At 45.5% G+C, this 24414-nt stretch overlaps 1 protein-coding gene across 1 annotated transcript in view; it reads left to right on the top strand.

The window, feature by feature from the left end:
• The first annotated feature begins 210 nt into the window (after positions 1 to 210).
• MOXD1 (monooxygenase DBH like 1) overlaps positions 211 to 24414 on the top strand; it is a 778557-nt gene continuing 754353 nt past the window's right edge. Inside the window, exon 1 of the mRNA XM_078647020.1 lies at positions 211 to 501. Coding sequence (XP_078503146.1) covers positions 211 to 501 — 291 coding nt within the window. The remainder of the gene's footprint in view (positions 502 to 24414) is intronic.

Genomic DNA, 24414 nt, shown 5'->3' with positions numbered 1-24414 from the left:
TCCGGCACGTTCCTTGAGTTGAACCTTGTGCGCGAGGAGAGATGACACCATCATCAATCTATCTATGTCCCAGAGCCTTGGGCAGGGCTGCCGCCTGGCACACGCCCCTCGCCCAGCCCCGCGCGCCCGCCGTGCTCCTGCCAGAGGGGCGGAGGGAGCTGTCCTCTCCTCACAGCGAGCGTGCGGACTGAGGAGGCTGCAGAGCGCGGGATGTCGGCTCCGGGCTTGGCGCTGCAGCCGCGACATGCGCTGTCCCTCCTTCACCTGGCCGCGCTCTTCTGCACGGCTGCCCAGGGGCTGGCACCGCTCGGGCACGGCGCAGTGCTGGACCCCCAGGGCCGCTTCCAGGTGCGCTGGGGCCGGCACGGGGACCGTATCTCCTTCCTGCTGGAGGTGCAGACCCTGGGCTACGTGGGCTTTGGGCTGTCCACTACTGGGGCCATGGCTTCTTCGGACTTGGTGATCGGAGGTGTGCGGCAGGACGGCAAGCCCTACCTGCAGGTAAGAGCACAGTGCTGACTCCGCGCCTTGCAAAGCGCTCGGATCCATGGGACGCCCTCTGGAGAAGTAAGATTGAGACCTGCCCGTTTCACATGTCCGCTGGAGCTATCAATCGTGCATGGGGTGCAGAGACACCGGGACAAGTGCACCCTGTTTTCGCCTGTCTTTTAGTAAAGGGAGAGGGGCGCATTTTATTGCTTGCATTAGGTCCCATGCCACCCTTGGCACTGCATGATTCAAAGCATAGCTTGCTGAAACGTCCGAAACCCTAGACCTAACTTTGCTAAGAAGAGTTTCTTCTGCAGCCAGTTGTGTATTTAGGATAAAGAATCCCTTATTTTAAGCCCATAACGTTCGTATTCGCCAGCTTTCTTTTACTATCCACCGTCGACATGTTTATTGCTATAGTCCAGGGCATCCGGAAAGAAACTTTTTTTACCTACTTCTGCTGAACTGTTCTGTTTCTATGGTACTACCGGGCGCATGTATGCTACATCCAGGAAAGATATGACTGTTCATTGATGTTTTAAAGCGGTTGACATTTTTGAGGGTGACGTGAAACGGACAGAGACGTTTAGGGGCAGCAATGAGTGGCGCACTCTGAAAATGAGACTTGCATGACTATTGTGAAATGTTGCTGCGGCTGCACTTTCTCATATGGAGTCGCCTGATTGAATACTGACATGATGTTTCCTGATGTAGCTACGTTGCGCCTTCTCAATTTTGTACGTATATTCTGTTAATCTGAAACAGTTTAATTTACACTAGATTGCCTCCCACACATAACTGAGTCCCATCCATCTAATAGCAACCGTACATTGTAAGTATGCACCATAGAATGAACCTTCCATTGATGATGTGTGACTGGAGCTTCTTCACGATAGATATGTTGTGATTTTGCCACACGTCGCATATTCCCCCGCCCCCCAAAACACATTCGCGTGCACACGGTTTGTCCGTCAGTCATACATAGGTGTTTTTGTTATAGTACGTACCTAGCCTGAGAGCGCCTGCAGCGACCTCCTGTTCAATTAATGTTTTTAAGGGTCACAAAATACGTCATCATTTTGAGAGGTCCTGTCGTTTCTTCCCTCGATTACGTTTTGAATTCGCGCCTTTGCCTTTGGACTCCTCTTTCTGTCGGAGTCGCTCTGTTACAGATGCCAATGCACCAGGCGTGCTTGGCGAATCCTTTAAGAACTACATAACAGATATTTCTGGAGCAATGTGTGGTAATTAATCGTGCGGTGCCTCGCAGCACTGCCACTGAATCTCCGTAGAAGCGCTAACCAGTCCCCGTCTGAAACAGCCAGCAGCTGCCCTCCAGGAGGGGTTGGATGCTTTCAGTGCAATTACGCACTTTGAAATTAAAGGGAATACAAAAACGCTAAGGTATAACGCTTCATGAAGAAGTGCTGCAGATGCAACTAAAAAGCGCCTGCAGAGCGAGTTTCATTAAGGGAAAAAAAGACACACGGGCGAGTCTCCCATATCTCACAGACATTAATTGGCCTCAAGATGACGGGTTGGGGGCCCCTAGGAGGGCCCGAGCTCTCTGCTCCGTAGGGGCTCCAGGGTTCTACGTTTCACTCCTGTCTGGAGCTGTATCCTATAAGGAATCGAATACTCTGGAGCCAAGCCCCAGCAGCATTTTGAAGTACCATTTTAATTACTCTTACATGCCTTCTTGCAATTGCCCCCAAAACATCAAAAAGATGAGTAAAATGAGAGTTCATTTACAATAAGTACGAATAAGGAGGACTTTGGCCGCTTTGTATTTTTACCAGTGCTTAAGTGGGCTGAAAAAGGAGGGACGTGGGGCTCTTAAAGGGGCGTGGCATTTGGGTGTTATCCAGGGCGTGACTTAATACATTTAAACAAAAATTTTGTGAGTCACACAAAAGGCCAACTGATCAGAATTCGAATGTCACTCTTTGGGTTTTCTATTATCGCATCCAGAGAGAACACATTACCTCTACGTCCCTCGTCCTCGACCCAGTCATCACTCATGAGGTATTCCACACACGACAGGAAACAAAACAGGAAACGCTTTCTGACTCCACCCACCCTCCTCTCAGGTGCTATAATACACCCCACCACCAGAAACAAATCCTGTTTTGTTTCCTGTCGGTTGGATGCTGATGGGTGACGCTTGGGTGAGTGCCGGGCACTTACCTGCTTCGGTTGTCCTGTGGTGTTCCTCCTTTGCTGGGCCCTGGGGGTGCTCATGGACCTACGTGGGACCTTTTTGGAGGCGGGCTGCTGGGCTTCCTGCACTTCGCTCCTGGCGGGGACCCTGGGTTGCGGGGCTTCTCGGGTCCCCGTGGTTTTACCCCTGGATCCTGGACTCTTCCTTGTCTCCGCGCTCGTTGGGCTGTTGCCCTCGCGCCCTGCCCTTTGCCGGTCACTGGGGTGTGGGCCATGTGGTGGAGCACTCGCTTTCCTGGACGGTTGGTGACGGACTGGCTGCCCGCGTTCTCCGGTCCTTTTGGGCGGGGCGCGCTCACCTCCTGGCTCCGGTTCCGCCCCTCCCTTCGCGGGGGCCGTTTCTTCCTGTGATTGAAGCCGCGTTGTGGGGGCTGGACGCAGGTTACCGTTCTTGTCCTCGGAGCCTCATTTTTGCTTGCGCAGGCACCCGGGTGGGCTCCGGGTTCCCTGGCTTCCTTCCTGGATTGGCTGCGCGGGTCCTTGCGATGACGTCATCGTCTCCTTTCCGCATTGGTGACTCGGGGTGTTTTCCTTCGTCGGTGCTCCTGGATGGCTCGTTTTTTTTCTGCCGCCTCCTTCTACTTCCTCGGTTTCCGAGGGGCTGCAGCTGTGGGGTGAGTGTTTTCCTCCTATTTATGGCGGGATTTCGTTTCTTTCTTCTGTACCACTTGTGAGAGTTGCTGTGTTGCTTTGCTGGTTTGCTGTGTATTTGCTGTTCATTATGGGGAAACACCATAGGAAGAGAAAGCATGTCTCTCCTGTTGGGTCATCCTCTTCCGACAGTGGTGATTCTGCCCCTGCTGGTCGGAGTGCTGGTCTGGGTGACTCGAAGAGGCTGAAGCTGCTGATTTTGGAGACGCTGTCCGAGCTCCAGGCTTCAAAAAAGGGTGCTGGGGGTCGCTCGGAGTCCCCTGCTCACCTTTATTCTGATATCTCCTCCTCTGCTTCCTCTGATGAGTCCGCTTTGGGTGCGGTGGATCTGCAGGGCAAGTACGTTTCGAAGGGGCTGTTGCCTGATATTCTTGGTCATGTTCGGGAGAATATGGGCTTCCCTGAGGTTTCTGTGGCCAGTAGCTCCCAGGATGCTGTTCTACCGCAGTTTCGGAGGCCTGTGTCTTCTTCCATGCCCATCCACCCCTTTGTTATGGATGTCCTTCTTAAGGAGTGGAAAGACCCGGACCATATTTCTTTGCCCAGGTTCATGTCGAAACTGTATCCTTTGCAGGATTCGGAGGTTGCCCTGCCTGATTCGGTGCAGGTGGACTCTATTGTTGCTTCCCTGGTGGGTCGGCCTTCCATGGCTGATGATAATATCCTGAAGGATGGAGTGGATAAGAAAATTGACTCTGCTCTAAAGAAGTCCTATGCTGGCTCTCACCTGGCTCTTCGGTCGGGTGTTTATGGTGCTTATGTTGCGCAGTCTTTGTTGGCTGACTTCAAGACTTTGTTTTCTACTATGCAGGAGGGGGGCACTTGTCCGGAGTTGCTGGAGTCTATGGAACGTCAATCGGAGTTCCTTTCAGACATTGCCTTTGACTCAGTCCGGGCTTCTGCTCTGTCTTGTGGTTCCTCTGTGGCTGCCCGTCGGAACTTGTTGCTGCGGGGTTGGAAGACGGATGCGGCGCAGCGTTCTATGGCCTTGCGGTTGCCGTTTTCAGGTACTCTTCTTTTTGGGGACGCACTGGAGGACAAGCTCCATAAGGTTTTCAAGGAGAGGAAGCATTCTTTGTCCTTCCGTCCTGCCCCTTCTCATAAGGGATCCTCCTTTTCTAATGCGAGGTCCTTTCGCCAGCCTTCCAGGTTTCAGCAGTCCTCGTTTAGGGGCCAGCGTGGTGCTCGTGGGTCCTTTCCTCGGAGGTTCCAGAAGAAGCCCCAGCCGGATGGTGGGTCTGGCGCTCCTCGTTCCTGACTACGCCGCACCGGTGCCCGATCTCGCTGGTGGTCGGCCCGCGGTTGGTGGGAGACTGCGGCTGTTCCTCCCTGCTTGGTTGTTGACGACCTCCGACCAGTGGGTACTGGATGTTGTGTCCAGGGGTTACCGGATAGAGTTCCTGTCTCCCCCACCTCCCTCGGGTGTTGTGGTGACCCCATTGCCTTCGGACCCGTCTCGTCGTCTGGGATTGTTGGAGGGTGTTCAGGTCCTGTTCGACAAACTGGCGATTGTCCCGGTCCCCCCCCTGGAACGTGGCCTGGGGACTTATTCGGTTGTCTTTGTGGTCCCGAAGATCACGGGGGGTTTCCGTGTTGTCATCAATCTTCGGGCCCTGAACTTGTTTGTGCGCAAGATCACTTTCAAAATGGATACTTTGCAGAGGGTGATCCCTTTGATCCAGGAGGGCTGGGTGTTCACCTCTCTGGATCTCCAGGATGCATACCTTCATGTTCCGATGGCGTTGGAGGATCAGCGGTTCCTGCGTTTCTGCCTGGAGGGTCGTCACTGGCAGTTTTGCGTCCTCCCCTTTGGTCTCCGGTCCGCCCCCAGGGTGTTCACCAAGGTGGCGGCTCCCTTGGTGGCTCATCTCCATCTCCTGGGGGTGTCCGTTTTTCCTTACTTGGACGACTGGCTGCTGCAGGCTCCTTCTCCGGGGGTCATGTCTCGCCACCTTTCCTTGACCATGCGTACGCTCGAGGATCATGGGTTCCTGGTCAATCTGCCGAAGAGTCACCTGGAGCCTGCCACTCGGAGGACTTTCATTGGGGCCGTGTTCGACTCAGTTCTGGGCATGGTTTTTCTCCCGGAGTCCAGGATTCTACGTCTTCAGTTGCTGTTGAGGAGGTTGCTTTCCCGGGCTTCAGCTCCTCTGCTGCAGTGGCTGGTGGTTCAGGGCCACATGTCTGCCACCGTGTTCACGGTGCCCTGGGCCAGGGCTCATCTTCGACCTCTGTTGTGGCATGTTCAGAGTTGGGTCTCCTTTCCTGTCCAGGACTTCTCGATTCCTGTGCCTGTGACTCCGGAGTTGGTGTCTGCTCTCCAGTGGTGGCTGGACTCTTCGAATCTGTCGAGGGGCATGTGGTTCCATCCTCCGGCTCCCTTGGTGTTGACGACGGATGCCAGCGCTTTCGGTTGGGGTGCGACTCTGGGTCGTTGGTCGGTGCAGGCGCGTTGGCTTCCTTCGGAGTCGCACCGTTCTTCCAATTGGAGGGAGCTGTCTGCGGTGGAGAGGGCTCTCCGCCTTCTCAAGGATCGTCTTCTGGGGTGCAACGTGTTGGTGAGGTCGGACAACACTGTGACTGTGGCCTACATCAACCACCAGGGCAGTACCCGCTGCCTCTCCCTGAATTTGGTGGCCTGTGCAATTGCGAGTTGGGCCGAGTGTCATCTGGTGGCTCTCTCTGCTGTGCACATTCGGGGTGTGGACAACGTGGTTGCCGATTCCTTGAGTCGGAAGTTCCCGTCCTCTCTCTCCCTGTGCCTGGCCCCTCGGATTTTCCGGTTGCTCTGCCGGAGGTTCGGGACTCCGGTTCTGGACCTGTTTGCCTCCCGGTCCGATGCATTGCTTCCCCTGTTCTGTTCCGGGACCCCGGAGTCGGGGGCCTGGGGGGTGGATGCCTTGACTGTCCTTTGGCCTCCTTGGTTCCTCTATGCATTCCCCCCCTTTCCTCTGTTCCCTGCTTTCCTGCTGAAGGTTCGTCGGGTGGGGGCTCAAGTGGTGGCTGTTCTTCCTTATTGGCCTCGCCGCTCCTGGTTTCCTCTGCTTCTGGGTCTGGCGGTGGGCCCTCCGTGGATCCTGCCCCGCTACCCCTCTCCGCTGTGTTCCCCGTCTCCCTCCCTGTTGGTTCCTCTCACCTTGGCGGTCTGGAGGTTGAACGGTTGTCTCTTGGAGTCCGGGGTCTGCCCGACCACCTCATCACTGTGATGCAGGCGTCTCGTCGGAAGTCCACTCTGTCCTCCTACTCGAAACACTGGGCTTCTTTTTCTTCTTGGTGTGTTGCCCTGGATCTGTCTCCTACTTCTTGTGGTGTTTCTTCTATTCTGCAGTTTTTTTTGGAGGGTTTTCAAAAACACTATGCTTTGTCCACTTTGAAGGGTCAGTGGGCTGCTATTCGGGCCTTTCGTGATCCGGCTTCTCTTCTTCCTTCGGACGGGTTGCTGGTTTCCCGTCTGTTTAGGAGTTTCTCTCTTTCTGCTCCTTCTGTCCGCTCACCGGTTCCTCCTTGGGATCTCTCTTTGGTTCTGGGTGCCTTGCAGTCCCCTCCCTTTGAGCCTTTGGAGTCGGTGGAGTTGAAATTCCTGTCTTTCAAAGTTACTTTTTTGGTGGCTGTTACATCTGCTCGGAGATTGGGGGAGCTTACGGCTTTGCGTTGTTCTCCCCCCTTTTTGAGGTTTCTGGACGACGCTGTGGTCCTTTCCTTGGACCCCGGTTTTATGCCAAAGATTCGTTCCCGTTTCCATTCCTCCCAGGAGTTGGTTCTTCCTTCTCTCTGTCCTTCTCCTTCCTCTCCTTCTGATGTCTTGCTTCATTCTTTGGATGTGAGAAGGGCGTTGTCTGTTTATGTTGATCGTTCTGCTGGGTTTCGGTCTTCTGACTCCCTCTTCGTGACCTTTGGTTTGGCTGGTAGGGGTAAGGCTGCCTCTCGTCTTACTTTGGGTCGCTGGATCAAGGCTGTGATCTTGTTGGCTTACCAGGGCTCTGGTTTGCCTTGCCCGTCTGGGGTTCAGGCGAGATCTACCAGGGGTGTGTCTGCTTCCTGGGCTGCCTTCCATGGGGTTCCCCTTGAGGAGATCTGTAGGGCGGGTACCTGGGCGTCCGAGTCCACTTTTGTGCGACATTATCGTTTGAATTGTGCTCTGTCTAGCCGCCCTAATTTTGGTTCTGGTGTGTTGCAAGCTGTGGGGATCCCCCCATCTGTTTGATTCTGTTTATTTCTGTTTTGTTAATAAACTGTGTCTTGCTGCACTCCTTGGTCTCTGTTCTGTTTCTGTTTGTGGTGTGCCAAAGGCCTTTGTGGGGTTGCTTTGGTATGCCTCATGAGTGATGACTGGGTCGAGGACGAGGGACGTAGAGGTAATGCTATGATTACGTACGGTAATCCCCATTACTCTTAGTCCTACTCGTCCTCGACCCAGTCATACGACCCGCCCGCCCTCCCTTTCCAGGCCTTTGGTGCTTGGTACATCAGGATTTGTTTCTGGTGGTGGGGTGTATTATAGCACCTGAGAGGAGGGTGGGTGGAGTCAGAAAGCGTTTCCTGTTTTGTTTCCTGTCGTGTGTGGAATACCTCATGAGTGATGACTGGGTCGAGGACGAGTAGGACTAAGAGTAATGGGGATTACCGTACGTAATCATAGCAATACCGAGCATGCACCTAAAACAAGTCAGACATATTGCCTATGCCAATGTTTATTAGTAGTAACAACAAGGACCTTGCTGTGAATAATTAGGATTGAAAATGTTTCATTTCTGAAAATGGCAGTGACCGTCAGAGTGTCTTTATCACTTCTGTGCTCCCTTCCACACCACTTTCCTCTGCAGTCTTTCGGTCTCGTAGACCCACCCTTTTTGTAGTCCCATCATTCTGAATTGCTCCTCCTCCATGCCTCTTTCATCTTCAGCACTGTCGTTTCACTCTCTTCTTTTGCACATACTCCCTTTAATCTCATCCTCCTAATCAGCCACCCGCACACTTATGACCCACTCACTCACCTGTAAGCTTTGCATTTTCTTTTCCTTTGATGCATTCAATATTTTGACAGCTGTGTACTTCTTTCACATACTTTACCGTTGATTCACAGTTTCAGTTGGCACATATGTGGCCTGCACAGTTTGCACTCTGCAGAGAAGCCAAGGAATGGATGTACTTTTTTGTCTGAACCTTTTTAAGGCCCACTAACCAGCACTGTGAGAAACTCACACTGGCTTCAGCTCAAGAACTCTCATTCAAGCCCAGTCAGAAATCCCAAATGAAATTCACCCAGACCCCCTCAGGTGGCTTCTAAATGCGTTGTTCACCAGTGATTTGTGGACATTTCACCGTGGGGAAAACACCAACACACTCTTGACTCCAGTTTGCCCCTCGGTGATTGCTGTTTTTGTTTTACGGAGGTTGTCCCCACTCTCCTCTGCCTATGGACATTTCTCCACCTCTAACTACAGCACTATTTCATTATGCTCTTCACTGCAGGTAACAAAATGTCAAGACGAAGTGACGGCCACTGCAGGTAAGAGCAGTGGGCGGGGTAGGGAGTCAGCAGATGGCAACATGGGAAAATAAAAAAATAAAACCACTTACCTTGCCCTCGTCGTCGTCTGTCGACTCCCCTCACACCACTGCTCCTTCCTGTGCCAGCCGTCGCTGGTCAGATGCCAAGAAAATGCAGCACAAAGTCCTCATACCTTCACCATCCACCCCCAACATCAGGGATAACAGAACCACTTGCACTCATGATCTCTTCTTCATTTCCTATAAGGTAATTCACAATGGGTGAGGACACTCATAAGTGTAATGCATACGTTGAAATTGCAGTATGGATGTGATATTGCTCTTAATTTGATGTGAAGCAGCGGCGGTCAAGACACAGACAGTCTGGGGTAGGTAAGATGGTTTGTGATCAATTTGTCCCAGTATTTTACTGTTTTTGGTACTCTAATTTTGTGACTCAAAATTTGCAGGATAATTTACTGTAATATTATTGTTTGCAAAAGAGAATTCGGCCAATAATGAAACTTTAGGTAGCAAGTAGTAATGTCAGTTTTAGATGTGCACACTATAAATTTCTGCACAGAAGTTACCTCACACACTCAAAAACGTACCGCAATTATTCAGATAGTTGGGCTAGGAGTATTGATTTTCTTCATATCATTTTGACGTGCCCTGTGGTGAGAGTGTCCTCAAACATGGTTGTGTCCCGACTATGTGATGTAGTGGGAAGGATAGTTCAGATAACATGGAAACATTGCATAGTGGCACTCCACCCTAAGTCAAAACGGGGAAATATGGAGTACAAAATTGTGTCTTTATCAATATTATTAACAAATGGAGGGATTGCCACACTTTAACTGCAGAACGGCACTCCCTCTTTGAAGCATTTGTTTTTTAACATAGCAGTTTTATATTTCACAAACATGGCCCCAGGGCATCGGAGCACCTTATATGAGCATCAGTTACATTACACAAGGTCAGATTCAATTTTTAGGTACTGACAGATCAAGTGTTTTGCCCAGAATCACAGGATGTTGAGCAATGCTGGGACTCAAACTTGGTCCACAGTTCCAAAGTCAGCAGTTTTAATGCCACATCCTCTTGGCAGAAGAATTACGAACTGGCAATTGATGTAGCTATCAATAGAACAGCAGATAGAATGCATAAGGCCCCAAAGGGGTGATGGCCCACCTGACCCCAATTAATGGCTGTTCTTGGCTTAAAAATGTGGGGATGAGGGTCAATTTCTCAGTGGCATTAGGACCAATGGCACCCTTGCTACTTCAGTGAAAGATACACGTGATAACAGATGAAAAGTGAATAAGGCTTTGAAAGTTTGGTTAGAGATTTATGGGTATTAAACCTGTTAGACTTTGGGTGGTCTTCCCCCAAACGTTTTGCCTTCAAACTCCTATTATTCTAAATTTTATTTTGCTGTCCTTAGTCCTCTGTGCCTTTTACCACTGCTAACTTGCTTGTGCTCACTCCCTAAACATGGTAAAATTGGCTTACACACATAATTAATTTACTTAAAACTCTCTAGAAAAGTGGTATACCATGTACCAAGGGCAGTAAGTAAATGCTACTAGTGGGCCAGCAGCACTTATTGTGCCACCCACTTACGTAACCCCTTAAAACATGTGTCAGGTCTGCCATTGAAGCCTGTTGGCAGTGTTTAACTGTTAGTTTGACTTGGCAATATAACCCTCCTTACCAAGCCTTACACTCCTCTTTTATTAAATATATGTCACCCCCTAAGGCAGACCCTAGGCAGCCCACAGAGCAGGGTACATTGCAATTAAATGATTGGTCATTTAGTTTTAAGTTTTACATGCCTGGTAGTGAAGGACACCTTAATTAGGTTCTTACCAATGTGAAGCCTAGCTCTCTCATAAGATAACATTGTGTTGTCTTATTACATTTATTAAGTGCTAACTTCTGATTAGTAGTAGGTAGAAATTTCATGTTTGGTGTCTAAGAAATTGTCATTTAAAATACTCTTTTAATGGTAAAGTTGGATTTTAAGTCACAATATAGAAAACATTACTTTTAGAAAATTAGCATTTTCCTGCCCTAGCTATTTTGCACATTCGGCCTGTTGCTGGGTCAAATGACTAGGTGTAGTTGGTGGTTAGACTTTGCATATTCCTCTTAAACAGCCCCACAATAGAGGGTTTATGTGTTCCATCCCTATGTGTGCCATCACTGACATGATTGAGGGGGGCGGGGGCAGAGCTGGCCCTAATTCTACTTGCAAATGAAAATGCTGTGCCCTGTCTACACACAAAGTATTTTAAACTACCACATTAGGCCTGTAGTCAGGCTGGATCCAGGGCTGAGGAGGCAGGACACCCCAAGCACTTCAAAGGAAAATCTTTAGAAACTACTCCTACTTCAAAGAATGCATGAGGTATAAAATAGGACCCTTAGAACCACTCTTCAGTTCACTTACTGGACCTGCGAAAGGACTTTCAGAGGTCTGCCTGCTGCTGAGGTATGCTGTTTACTTCAGACAACTGATTTAATGCACCTGGAAGGACTAATCTGCTGTCTGAAGCCTGCTTTGAACCCTCGGAGGCCTGCCCTGCTGTTTGAGCCCTGTTCCACTTCATGAACCCATGACTACCAGAGTGAGTCCAAGGGCTAGTTGGCTGGCATCCTGATCAGAGCCTCAGGAACAGAAAAGGCCGCTACCATCTTGAACTCGCATTTGGACTCGCCTGGAGTAATTCCTAACCCTTCAACTGGTGGATCTCCAGTCCTGGACCTTTAGAAGTGGGATAACGGTGCCCAGATAACCAAATCTAAAACTTGGGACTTAGAATTCTTTTGACTAAAAGTGCTCAGAAGTGAGAGGATACCAGGACGAACCTGCTCGTCGATCCGCCCAATGCACATCGCCAGTCGGCCTGACTTTGTGGCAGCTCCCATTACGCTCTTCTCTGCAGCTGCAAATCCTGTTCAGCGAACCTTCACAGAACAGGTATCTGGCTTCGTGGAGTCCTTGTTAGATACAGCTTGCAACTTTGTACCATTGGAGATTTTTGACTTACAAAAAAGAGGCTAAGTCCAAATGTAGGAATCGTCACAGTGATTTTATCCAGTGTCTCCCCGACTACTACGCCTCCTCCTCAGGCAAAGACTGCAGCCTTGCCCCGATTAACTTTACCTTCTCCGACATTCTTTCACACCATGTCTTCTAAGTTCAAAGTAAAGTGCCGACTGGGCCCAATCCACTTCTTGTATCCGGCTTGTGTTTCACTACAGAAAGCCATATTTTTCAACTTTGGCCCAGTCTAGCAAGACTATGGATATCATGAGTGATATTATCAGTGATGTCATAAATGATGTCATAGAATATATCATGAGGGATGTAAAATGTTAGGTCATAAGCAGTGCCTGGTGAATTTCTGTGGTTATTTGAGTTCAGAACGTAAATATTGTCATGGACATTCATATTCACTTAACTATATCGTTGCTTTAAACTTTGTATTTTTTCAGTTAAAATATATGTATAGATACATAGATATGTGTGTGTGTGTGTGTGTGTGTGTATGTATATACATATATGTGTAAATATATATATTCACTGAAAAAATAAAGGTTAAAGTGGAGTTATACATAAATAATATAGTGAGATTTGTTACTTGTATTAAAAAACCTTTGAAATTTCTGTGGGACTGGTGAGCCCCCCAAAAAAATGTGCCCCACAAAGGCAGGGTAGTTTGGATACCCTTACCATTCCCCTTTTATTTTATTTTAAATATTGCTTTAGGAAACAAGGGCTGAGTCCCCTTGTCCTGTAATGGTGCCTGCAATATTTTCTATTCATGTGCCACCAGTCAATCAGAGTCCTTGGGACCATATGGACACTGGATTCCCTGATGACTTTCAGGGAAAAAAAGCCCTTGTAATCAATCAGATTGCTTTATATTCAAATATGTGGTCCCGCAGGTCTACTTCAGAAACAACTGTCTAGTTATTTCTAATTTTGAACCATAATTTCTCAAAAATGATTGAAAAGATTTACACCAAATCACAAAAAGTATGCTCTGTGGGTAAAAGTCTAGCTATTGGCAATATTTGGCGTAAGTCTGTTCAGCCGTTGTTACTGTATCATTGTCTAGAATTCCCTGTAGAAATTGCATGGGGATAAAAGTGTTTTAGGACCCCTCCTTTTTCCTAGTCCCTGCTTGTCAGATCACCTCACAACGTCCTAGTAAGGAGCTGTCAGGGATTTTTTTTAACTTTCTTGAAAATTCATCAAAGTGCACCAAAGTTATTAGCAAAACAAAAAACGCCCTTCCTATGAACTCTCTGAACTACTTCTAACTACTTAGTGCCAAATAGCAAAATCACTTGCGGGACAAAGGGCCCGATACTTTAAGGCATTTCTGCCTGTAAACATACACACTTATGGGGTTGTCCCACTGCACAATTTCTTCGTGAGTTCAGTTCCATATTAGTTAAAAAAAACAGTGCCTAAAAGGTGACATGACTTTTCCAGGAGTACATCTATAAAGGTTTGTGAATTCCAAAAAGAGTATGTTAAGAGAGAGAAACATTTCTGCACCTACTTTTACATTTGTTTTTTTAAATGGGCCCCCAAAAAATTCTAGAGAATAGATGATTGCAAATTGAGATTCCAGGCTGTTTATCTGGCAGGAGAGATCCTATGAATGGTTCTTTTTTACTCAAAAGGCATTGGCAAAACTAAACTTGTTCGGCCTCATTTATGAGAAATGACGCATCGCTGCTTGAAAGCAGTGATGCGTCACTTCTCAGTGCGCACTCAGCACGTATCTGTAAGCGCAAAAGTGACGCATTGCTGGAGTGTGACATAAAAGTGACGCAACTCCAGCAATGCGTACTTTCACATGGGGCAAGCCCCATCTGAAAGGGCCTGCGTCAGTCTTACGCCTGAAATGAGGCAGGCGAAAGATATTGACGCATTTGCGTCCTAGAAGTGGCGCAGTGAAATCTCATAGATTTCACTGCGTCACTTCCAGGACCCTTTCTTGCGTCAATACACCCCCCTTGCATACATTATACCTGGCGCAGGTATAAGGTTGCACAGGGGTTTACAAAGTGACGCGTCTACCTAGATGCGTCACTTTGTAAATATGGTGCAACAAGGCGCATTTTTTACGCCACCGGTGACGCACCGGCGTCGTAAAAGTGATGCACAGCCTCATAAATGAGGCCCGTTGTTTTTATGCTAATGTCATTGTGCATAAAACTGCAATGTGGTGCTTAAAAGAGAACTGGCGAGAGTTTTATGTTTTATTCTATTGTGCACATTATGTAGTAGAGTTCTACACCTTAATGTACATGTCATTTCCTTTTCTACATTGTTGAGTATTAGAAAATTCCATAGTCTCACAATTTTCATAAAACTTCAGCCATCCCACAACAATACTTCTAAGGCAAGACACATTTTGTTTATCTGATTATGGAACTTGGATACCCATCACAGAATAGTCCGATGGCCGGTAGCCATAAACACAGTAATTACAGCCAAAGGGTAAACACAGCCAACTACAGAAGGTAAAATACCAGTCAGTGGAAAAAATGTACTAGTCTGGGCATCCGGCATCCGGCCATTTCTCTGTGGCGTAGGAAAGTCGCATCATCTTGTCAATCGTTGCAGCAAATATTGCCCATCATCCCTGGGACGACAGGAGTCAGATTAATGTAAGATCACTGAATGCCAAAAACCTCCTTTAAGATTTTGAATCACAGTGGGTAACAATGAGGAACAGTCAAGGTGAAGTCTTGAAAGGTGATGTCATTCATGTGCAGAGAACGCTTAACCTCTTCCATGCTCATGACGGTGGACTGAATTGGAATGTTCAGCTCTGCGGCGGAATTCGCGCCGCAGTGATGAGGTTAAAAAAAGCACAGCAAATATGTTGGCCAGTCAGTGTTATGGCTTTTGAAAAGGTGGAAAACATTTTGGCAATAAAGGTTCACCTGCACAGTAAAATAATGGCGTACAATAAGGTTCAACAGTAAAAATGTGGACAGTTTGGATTCCTGTGGTAAGAAGATTGGGCACTGCATGTATTAACGTTAAGAGAGCAGAGCTACGAAATATAGGGGAGGCGTGCAATGCGATTTGTAGTCCGCAGGGCAAAATAAGAGAATTCTTGTGAACATTTCTGATAGTTCTTTTCAGGTAGATGTGCATCTCTGCACTTTTTTTTTTCTTGCATGCTGGTTTGTGCTTCAAATGCATGTAAATATCTCCCACAGCAATGGCCAGCAGATGGCAAGCAGAAAGGTCATGGCTGTCGGAGTGTAAGATTACTATTTTTTTGGTATTCACAAACTGCTTATTTAATTTTACTAGCAGTAAAGCCTCTGTAATCGGGGTGGCGAACTCACACATAAAAGCAGAAGACAGGCCTACCTTTTTATGTGCGGTGTCTCTGCCGTCACAACATTACTATCAGTAAAATAAACTTGTAGTTGGTGAATACCCCAAAAATTATGAACTTACACAAAAGTGTAGGTTTACCTTTGTGAATCAGGCCCTTAGAAAGGAGGAAACCCAGAGGAGAGGTCTTCGGAGTTGCAATGTTACCCCAGGGCTGGCAAAGAATGTCTCCAAAGAGTCCCACATTGCATTTAGCACACGTTTCATGCCGGTCTCAGGTGGACAATGAGCACCTCAGGAAAGCTGAGTCAAAAAGTGGAATGCTTCATCAGTGTCTTGAACTCTGCTCTCTCTACTTAAGGTAGATCTTGATGATAGCTAACACTTTCGGAAACAGACGACTTTGGTTGAACTGGGCAGCAGATTGAGACGCTGAGCTCTGAAATGCTACACTTTTCAGGCAGTGGTACTTGCAGAAGTATACTACTAGCTAGACTTTGGTTCCTCTGAGTAAATAAGACAGGAGTTAGCACACAGGGAAGGTTACCTCTTTCTCCACACAAGTTGTCAGCAAGATTCCCCTCCCATTGCTTTGAGACTGGTCCCGACGTATGTGGGGAAAAGCAATTCTTCCTATCACTGGTGCAAACCTTCTCTAGGAGGGTGTAGAGCAGGTATCTCCAACAAGTAGCTTGTGAACTACTAGTAGCTCTCCAGCTACCTGTAAGTAGATCTCCTGTATGCAGCCAAACCTCCTACATTATAAGATTTTACTTGGTTGAAAAGCAAAATGTGCATCTCAAAATTCAAAAGTCTGTGTATCTTTTAAGAATGATGTTTTGAGAAAAATGGTTGGATTTCCAAAATATATATATTATGTTTAAATCTGATATGTGAGTGTTAAATTATGAGACATTGGGGAGACTTATTAAAAATATTATTACCTTGGTGTCATGGGCATTACAGCTTTGGCTGCCATGTATTAATCATGCAGAAGCAGTCCAAATTGATCAACTCTTTTTTATATTACTGATTGCAACCCTTCCTGATGCACAGAAGTGATCACTGCTGGTAATCTTGCATTGGGCGGCCATTAATGCAATCTTGTTTGTTGTGATCAGTATTTTCAAATTAAAAGTATAAGTAGCTCTGGGCTTGATTACAATGCCGGTCGAACCTACCGTCCGACTACCGTTACCGAGTTCTGATTACAAACGCCAAGTTTGGGAAAGTTTCCCCTGCCATATAACGAAGCAACCGCTGCTACCATGGAGGTCTCATCTATGGCAGTGCACATACCCTCAAATATGCGCTGCCAATGCATGCAAACTCATAGGAACGTGAATTGTACACACATGCATGACATATGTGGGTAGATGCTTTGTGCTCCACGTACCCCATTGCTGGAGTGTTGCGATCCATGCACAGTCCAGTCAAAGGGGAATTCATGCCACCTATGTACTTACCTGCATTATAGTGCCCACAGGATCATAGTCTATTGGGTTCAGGTGCTGTGTGGCAGGGAGGACCTGTACGAAGGGATCCATGCCAGAGGAGAAGCTGATTTGAACCCCAAATCCATCGTTCCCAACGACTCAAGGCAGGGGGTCGTACCGCAATGGTCGGGTCATCGGGAACCCACATTGCAATCCAGATGGCGGTTCGAGGTCCCTGTACTGCCCTATAGATGTTCTTCCCCGACCATCATCTCGGCGGTCAGAGAAAGGCTGTCAAAGTCATCGGTCTTTCAGTGGTCGGTCGGAGTACAGGAGGCATGCAACATAATCCGGCAGTCAGACCGACTGCTTCTGATGAGACCGCGGTGGTCAGACCACCTCCGATAAGACTGCAGAACCCAGTCCAACTGGCATCATAATCAGGCCCTCTGTATGATTTTTTTTTAACTTAAGAGTTCTCATTACTCCCTGGTGTAGAGCTTCCACTGGAAATCTTGCAGAACATATTGTTCTAACTCATTTTGCTAGAATATATACCCAAGTCACTTGCTGGTGAAGGGATCCAACCAGGCCCTCAGGATGGGAACAGTGTAATTTTTGGCAGAGATCCAGTAAGATTCATGCAAATCTTAGTCCGACTGCAGTTTAGTTTCTTGGAATGGAAGTTTTCCACAATTTGTTCAATTACTTGTTTCTTTGACATTGGCCATCTCAACATATTTCCGTGGCTATTGGGTCTACACAGACAGTTATTCTGCTAACCAGATAATTGTTGCTGAGCCTAAGTTCTTTACCAGCATAAACAATAAAGGAGTTAGCGCTCAAACCCTAACAAGGGAACATGGCATCAAAGCAAATAACAAGTGAATTCCCCATAATAAGTAAAATACACTAATGGGATGTTTGAAAGACGCTGTTTATGACATTGAAATTAACTGATGACAACATACAAACATCAAAATATTAGCCGAAAAATATATAAACATAATTTATTCAGCTAATAAAATTAAGTCACAAAAATTGGTTATTTTTTTTTTTTCCAGACAACAGCAAACATGTTTAAAACATCAAACAAACACTGGTAGAGTTGCAAATGTAAAAGTTACATATACATGTTTTCCATTAAAAGAAAGAACAGAGTCATTAACAGGTGGAGGACACACAATGCGTCTCAACCATGCTTGATCTTATCAGAGGGGTTGACAGGGGTTCAGAATCTTCCTCTGAATCTTTATCTAGTCTCTCAAATCCTTATTCACTTTTTCATCTATGCTCACTCTTACCATTCATAATTCTTTTGCTGACAACCGTTCTTTAAAGTTGTGCCACCATTTTTTAAAGGTTGGCTGCCTTCCTGCAGCTAATGCATGGTAGTCTGTCTTTTTGTTCTTAATATTGACAATGCCATTGTTTTGTTCCCCATTTTTCACTGTTTTGCTTGGGGTGGAGCCTCAATTGCAACTATCCATCCAACTACAAATAGCTGGGACACAATCTTTTCCCAGAACACCCTCTTTACAGGACACACCCACATCATATGAAAAAAAATCATTGCTCCCAGCAATGGAAACAGAAAATTGAACAACTTTGGTATATTTTTGTTGAGGACCACTGGAGTAAGGTAAGTTCTACATAGAAATGTGCAGTGTCCGTACCTAATACTGCGATTCATAGTAGCTATTTCAATATAGCCTAATGTTCCACCACTCTAAGTTTAACAACTGAGTCCCATGACAAATTCAATTTACAATTCTTGTATTGCACTCCATTTCACCAAGTGACACCATTTAACAGTGGACTTTAATGTAATGTTTGTTTGAAACAGACAGATTTAAATCTTCCTCTTTAAGGCAATTGTAGGATTCAATTACAATAAAACTCACCATGAATAAGCCAGTATGGGTTGTCCCTTTCACATCGAGACTTATTCAGGTCATCCATACCTATTTGCATTTCAACTTTATTTTTGCCATGAACATTTTTTTAAATTCAGTATCAATATAAAAAATATGTTTTGTTTAACTGCCATACTTATCAACCATATTTTATACAACTATTGTTCAAATTCTATTTACAAATGATATTCTCATACTCTCATTAGCCATTAAAACAATCCTCTTCTCATTTCTGCTCAATCAGGGGGATGAGTTCTGGTTAGCTCAAAATATTATCACAAATTTGGACTCCTCCTTTTATAAACAGTATGCACCGCATAAACTATTATTGTATATGTACATTGCGAGCTGTATTTCTTATACAACACTGTGACAGTCAGTCTATGCAGTGTGGTGAATCATATTTTTCAATAATAATCATCACATTTACATTTCCTAAAATACTAACTTCACAGTCAATTACACTGCATTCTCTTGGGCATGAACCAATACCACAAAACTCAGTGTTTGGTCACATTCTTATTTAAAAAAAAATATATATATATAAGTCAAACTGCAATCTTATGGTCTGGGCTCTGATATGTCTATAAATTAATAAAGGACCAGCAAACATATAACTATTGTCAGTTACTTCAAAAGAACATGTATGGGTAAACCCCCAACTCCCAAATCCGAGATTAAAAGCCTCGGATTATGGCTGGACCAAAATCTCACCATGCACACCCAAGCTAGGAAAACGGCCGGAGTCTGCTATGGGCTCCTGCGATCCGCCCGGAAAATTCTACCACTGCTCCCTTTTCCATAAAGGAAACTCCTGATCCAGGGCCTCATTCTGTCACGGCTGGATTATGGAAACGCACTGTTTCTGGGCGCCCCACAGAAAGTAACCAATAAACTACAGGTGGTGCAGAACGCGGCCGCATGGATCCTTACTAACACCAAAAGTCGGTGCTCGGCCAAACCAGCCATTAGAGCGCTTCACTGGCTGCCCGTGGTGGAAAGAGTGCAATTTAAGGCGCTCTGTCTAACTCACAAAATTCTCAACGGGAAAGCCCCTCCCATCTTCAGAGACCTGGTAACTCCTTACACCACTGCCAGACCTCTCCGATCCTCTAACGCCCATTTAACTTTGCCACCTAAGATCAAGAGAACACGATCGGGAGGTCGGCGTTTCTCCTACAACGCCTCTAAATTGTGGAACTCTCTCCCCCCGATATTCGTGCACAGCCCAACCTTCTGGCATTCCGAAAATCTCTGAAAACCTGGCTGTTCCCATGAGCTCCCCCTTCTGACTCTGCCGGTACTTATTCAGCGCTGGGACGCTCACGGGCAGCCATGCGCTCTAGAAATCTTGTAACATTAACATTAACATTAACCAACCTAAAAGGTTATTTAAATGTTGCTTACGAGTCCCACTTGTGCCATCATACATCGAAAGTCGCTTCTTACTAAATAGGTGATAAGAGGAAGGTCAGAAAGGCCTGTCATAAATTATCATTTTGCTATTAAAGTTGTACTGATCCTTTATCATCATATGAAAAGCTACCCTTACACACATTATCACAAATTCACCCTTACATTTATATATAAACATTTAAAATCATTTTCTGTAATTTAAGGTGAAAATCAAGTTCACTTGGCCCGTTTGTAAGGAGGGTTTAAAACACTTGATTAAGGCAGCTGCCATTTTGTGCCTAATAGGAGTCAGCATAACAATGTGAAATCTGTGTCTTAAATTAATTTGTCAAAGAATACTGCACACGTTGAAATACCACTTTCATAGTACATGTAAGCGTGATTGATGTAATAGTAGATCGTCATCAAAAGTGTTACTCACTTGTTCATTGATGTTTATAAGTCGTCAATCATGTATTCATTGATCTTTATAGGTCCTCCTGCTGTGAATTTCTCTTTATAAAAAGATCTAAACCCATTGCCCATGTTGGCATATTGGTATACATGGTTTACTCCTTTGCAGGGTAAAAATCAAGATCATGGAAGAGTGGGCAGTGATTCTTCTTAGATATGTAACTTCTTGACATTCGTCATATATTTTCTCAGATAATAAAAAATAGTCTAATCTACTGTACGAACCGTGGGGTGCTGAAAAACATGAATAAACCTTTCCCTATCTGTAATATTCTCTCCAGGCATCTACATTGTTCAGCTTATTGAACAAGGAAGATAATTATAGCAAGACTTTATCTCAGGGTCCTACCTGGGAGATAGCTCTATCTAACATACCAGACAGCACACAATTAAAATTCCCTGCCTATATCAAGGAGGTATCCAGTTAATTTAACCACCATCAACCAACACAAACTAATGTCATGTAAAAGGATATAGTCACCGTATTTGCTGCATCTATTTTAAGAAAACATACGTACCCTCCTTCTGAAACACTACAGACTATGATCTATCTTGCATCCTGTGCTGAGACCCCTTCAATACTCTACATGGTATACCACTATTAATCCAGATGACCACCTCTCTAGAAAGGGAAGCATGTGAGGAAGAACAAGAAATAAGCTATTTTTGCCATATAAGCACATTCTAGAAAACGAAATGGGTTTCTGTAGAAAATATATTCCACCTACCTGTGATCTACGGAATGAGACGTCTCTATGTTTCTTGACATAAATATTTATACCTCACATGTCACAGTTAAAAACGTCAGGTATGCATTAATTAATAACATACACAATAAACCTGCAAGTGGGTGGCCACTGCTGTGGTCCAAATTTCCCGTTCCTTCCAATAATCAAATCCCCCACCATTGCATCTTAGCACATATTTCTCTGCTAAGCCTTAAAAGTAATTTTAAAAATCACTCTTGCCCTGCATACAGATCATAGAAGCGACCCTCCCAAACGATTGGGCCTCTTCTCACAAGCATGAAATAGGCTAAAGCTAAAAAAGACAAGCAAGAGATTGGTTCACTGGCCCAATAGCTAACTAATATCCCCACTCAAGACAAACCAATCCAGGCGAAATACATAAATAACAGCAGAGTGCAGAATTCATGTTCCATAGAAGTGCTATTGTTCTCTCATAAAGTGCACCCCTTGGACCATGGAGGTGCACACAGCAGATGATTATTTTCAACCCGACCTGCATCCTTAGGATGCCAGAAGGCACTGCCGCCTCACCATACCATGCTGTAGATTGTGAATCTTCTAACTCCTGGAGCTACCCTATTTTGGGCTTCTCAAGCTTATGCCTTTTTCTGAGCTGTAGTGCTCTCTCCTGTTTCTTCACAGATTGCTCTACCCAGGCTAGCCATTGTCTCCTACACCTCCTCTACATCTTAAGGATACTGCTGCTCTAGGGTACAAACTACAGACCTTGGGCCGCATTACTTTGGTGCCTCAGTTCCTTACACTACCAGTGTGGGTTGCTGTCAGTCAATACATTCAAGCATCTATCTCCAGCGCCAAAACCAGCCCACACTGGTACTGTATGTTACACTGAGTGAAGTGCTTAATTTGTAAAAGAATAAGTGCTAGTGCTTAAAGGTTTGTCCAGGATAATGCTATTTAAGATTTGGGAGCTTAATACCAAGACTGCATAGTCCTGATTACTCCTCATGCCTCTTTAATCCATCACTAGTCATTCCCTGCCTTTTTCTTTCACCTTTGTAGACTTGTTTTTCATCCTTTGTTGTTCTTCATCACTGTTTTTCTGACTGTCTCTTCCTTCTTCGTTTCCCTTTTTGTATTTTTCTCTCTTGCTCTTGAACAAAGGTTGTTGAGCAAAATTAAGTATTGGTCTCCAGAAATGAGTGCCAATGGGGCCCACCTGCAAACACCAGCTCAAATTTAGCGCTAGTTACATGCCATATCTTTGCACATCGCCATTATTAACCATCTCATACGGCATCATAACATGTCAATCAGCCAACATCAAAAATAACTCCATTTGCACAAGCAATAATTCTTACCAATATGTGTATATTATATTCATATATGCCCCCTGTTTGGGTGGAGTATAATTCTCTCCAACTACATAAACCTGGACTAGTAATAACCATAATTGATATAGTCCTTTCACTTACACTATTGTAATTTATATGATGATGAGCCCTTCAATTAAAAAATATTGAGTCTGTAGACCATATATGATTATAGTTATAGATCCTTGTGATATGGCCGTCAGGTAAATGTTCCCATTCTATTACTGTGCATTGTGTTTTAGATTATAAGCATTGCCTCCAAAGCATATCTGTGCTACATTGCACAAGCAAGACAACAGCACAGAGCTCTGTCTACTCAGATTAGCCTGTTGCTACAGTCATCCCTTGCCCCGGCACACAAACAGCTGCCTCTGTAATGTGCATCCAGGCATCATGGGGCAGAGATCAGTGTGCACTATCTAGCACAGTATTTGTACTGTAGGCATACCCAATTAATACACAATTCCATGAGTACACACTCTCAGCAGGATCCCATGCACAGGTTACGTGCTGCACACTGCATAATAAAAAATGCAATGCATCTTCTCTTGAGAAATGAACACACTTGCCTTGTTCATACCGGCTTCCAGATAGAGTAAGGGGCATATTTACAAGCCATTAATGCTGCATGTGCCACTTTTTGTGAAGCATTGGTGGCGCAGTGTGGTGCTCCATATTTACAAGGACATGTAAAGTCACCCTGCATGGCTTTCCGTGTCCTTGTAAATACGACCCCTTTTCACGCAGCACTTATCATGAAAGGGGCGTTCATGGGTGTTGCTGTGGATGTTCCGCGCCGCAACCATCGAGTCTTCCGCATTCCCAGATTTACAACATTTCATAAACCTGGGAATATGTCAGAATCCTATGCCTCCCCATGGGAGGCGTAAGTAGCCACAATGACAAGAAATACTTTTATTTCTTTTGTCTTTTCCTCTTTTTATGAGTGCTGCATTCTGAAGCCCACATAGAAAGAGGAAAACACCTCTGGTGATTGTTTTTGTGCAGGAAGGTGTTCCTTCTCGCACAACAACAATCATCCCCGCAAAGCAGCCGGGGGCCTGCCTTGGCACAATTGTTTGCCAGTGCAGGGGAGAGCTGAGGGATACGTCATATTGTTGTAAATTTGACACATCCCTTTTCTGTGAAAGTAACAAAGCAAGGCGGAGCCAAATGGCTTGTGGCACCATGCTGCATTACTTCATTGTAAATATGGCCCTTCGTTTTTTGACGCAAAGCCTAGTCTGGCTAGCTTAGTAGAGTGAACTTGCTTCAAAACCCAAGAGTATTTGAGCAAAGCCACCAGACTAAATCCTCCTTGATGCAAAATGATACTAGAAGCGTTTTTTTGCTGTAAGAGTAGGCCACCTTTCCAAAAAATAGGATATGCCAATTTAATTTCTAACACCTTTTCAGTTTTAAGAGGTACACGCCAAGGGTGTCCGTTATCACCCCTTTTGTTTGCTCTTTCAATGGAGCCTTTCATTAATGCGATCTTAACTCAAGATAGTATTAAACCATTTATTCATGGCAATAATTCTCTTAAGATTACTGCTTACGCAGACGATCTGGCAATTTATTCAACTGATGTAACAGAAGCTATGGCTGGTATCGTTAAAGAAGCTGACGAATTTGGTCTGATTTCAGGATACAAACTAAATTTGAATAAAACGCAAATCATTGTTAACTACAAATTGCCAGCCCCATGCTTAGGGGTTTGTCACACAGCAAACTACTTAGGTATCAAAATAACATCTAATGTAAGAGAAATAATGACTCTAAATTATGATACATTATTGAAAGATACAACTGGGCTTCTTAAAAAATGGCATAAGGTTCCTTTAAATCTCCTAGGCCGAATCAATCTCATAAAAATGAATA

This window comes from Lissotriton helveticus, chromosome 6 (assembly GCF_964261635.1).
Source record: "Lissotriton helveticus chromosome 6, aLisHel1.1, whole genome shotgun sequence".
NCBI lineage: Eukaryota > Metazoa > Chordata > Amphibia > Caudata > Salamandridae > Lissotriton > Lissotriton helveticus.
This window is presented reverse-complemented; position numbering and strand designations above follow the sequence as displayed.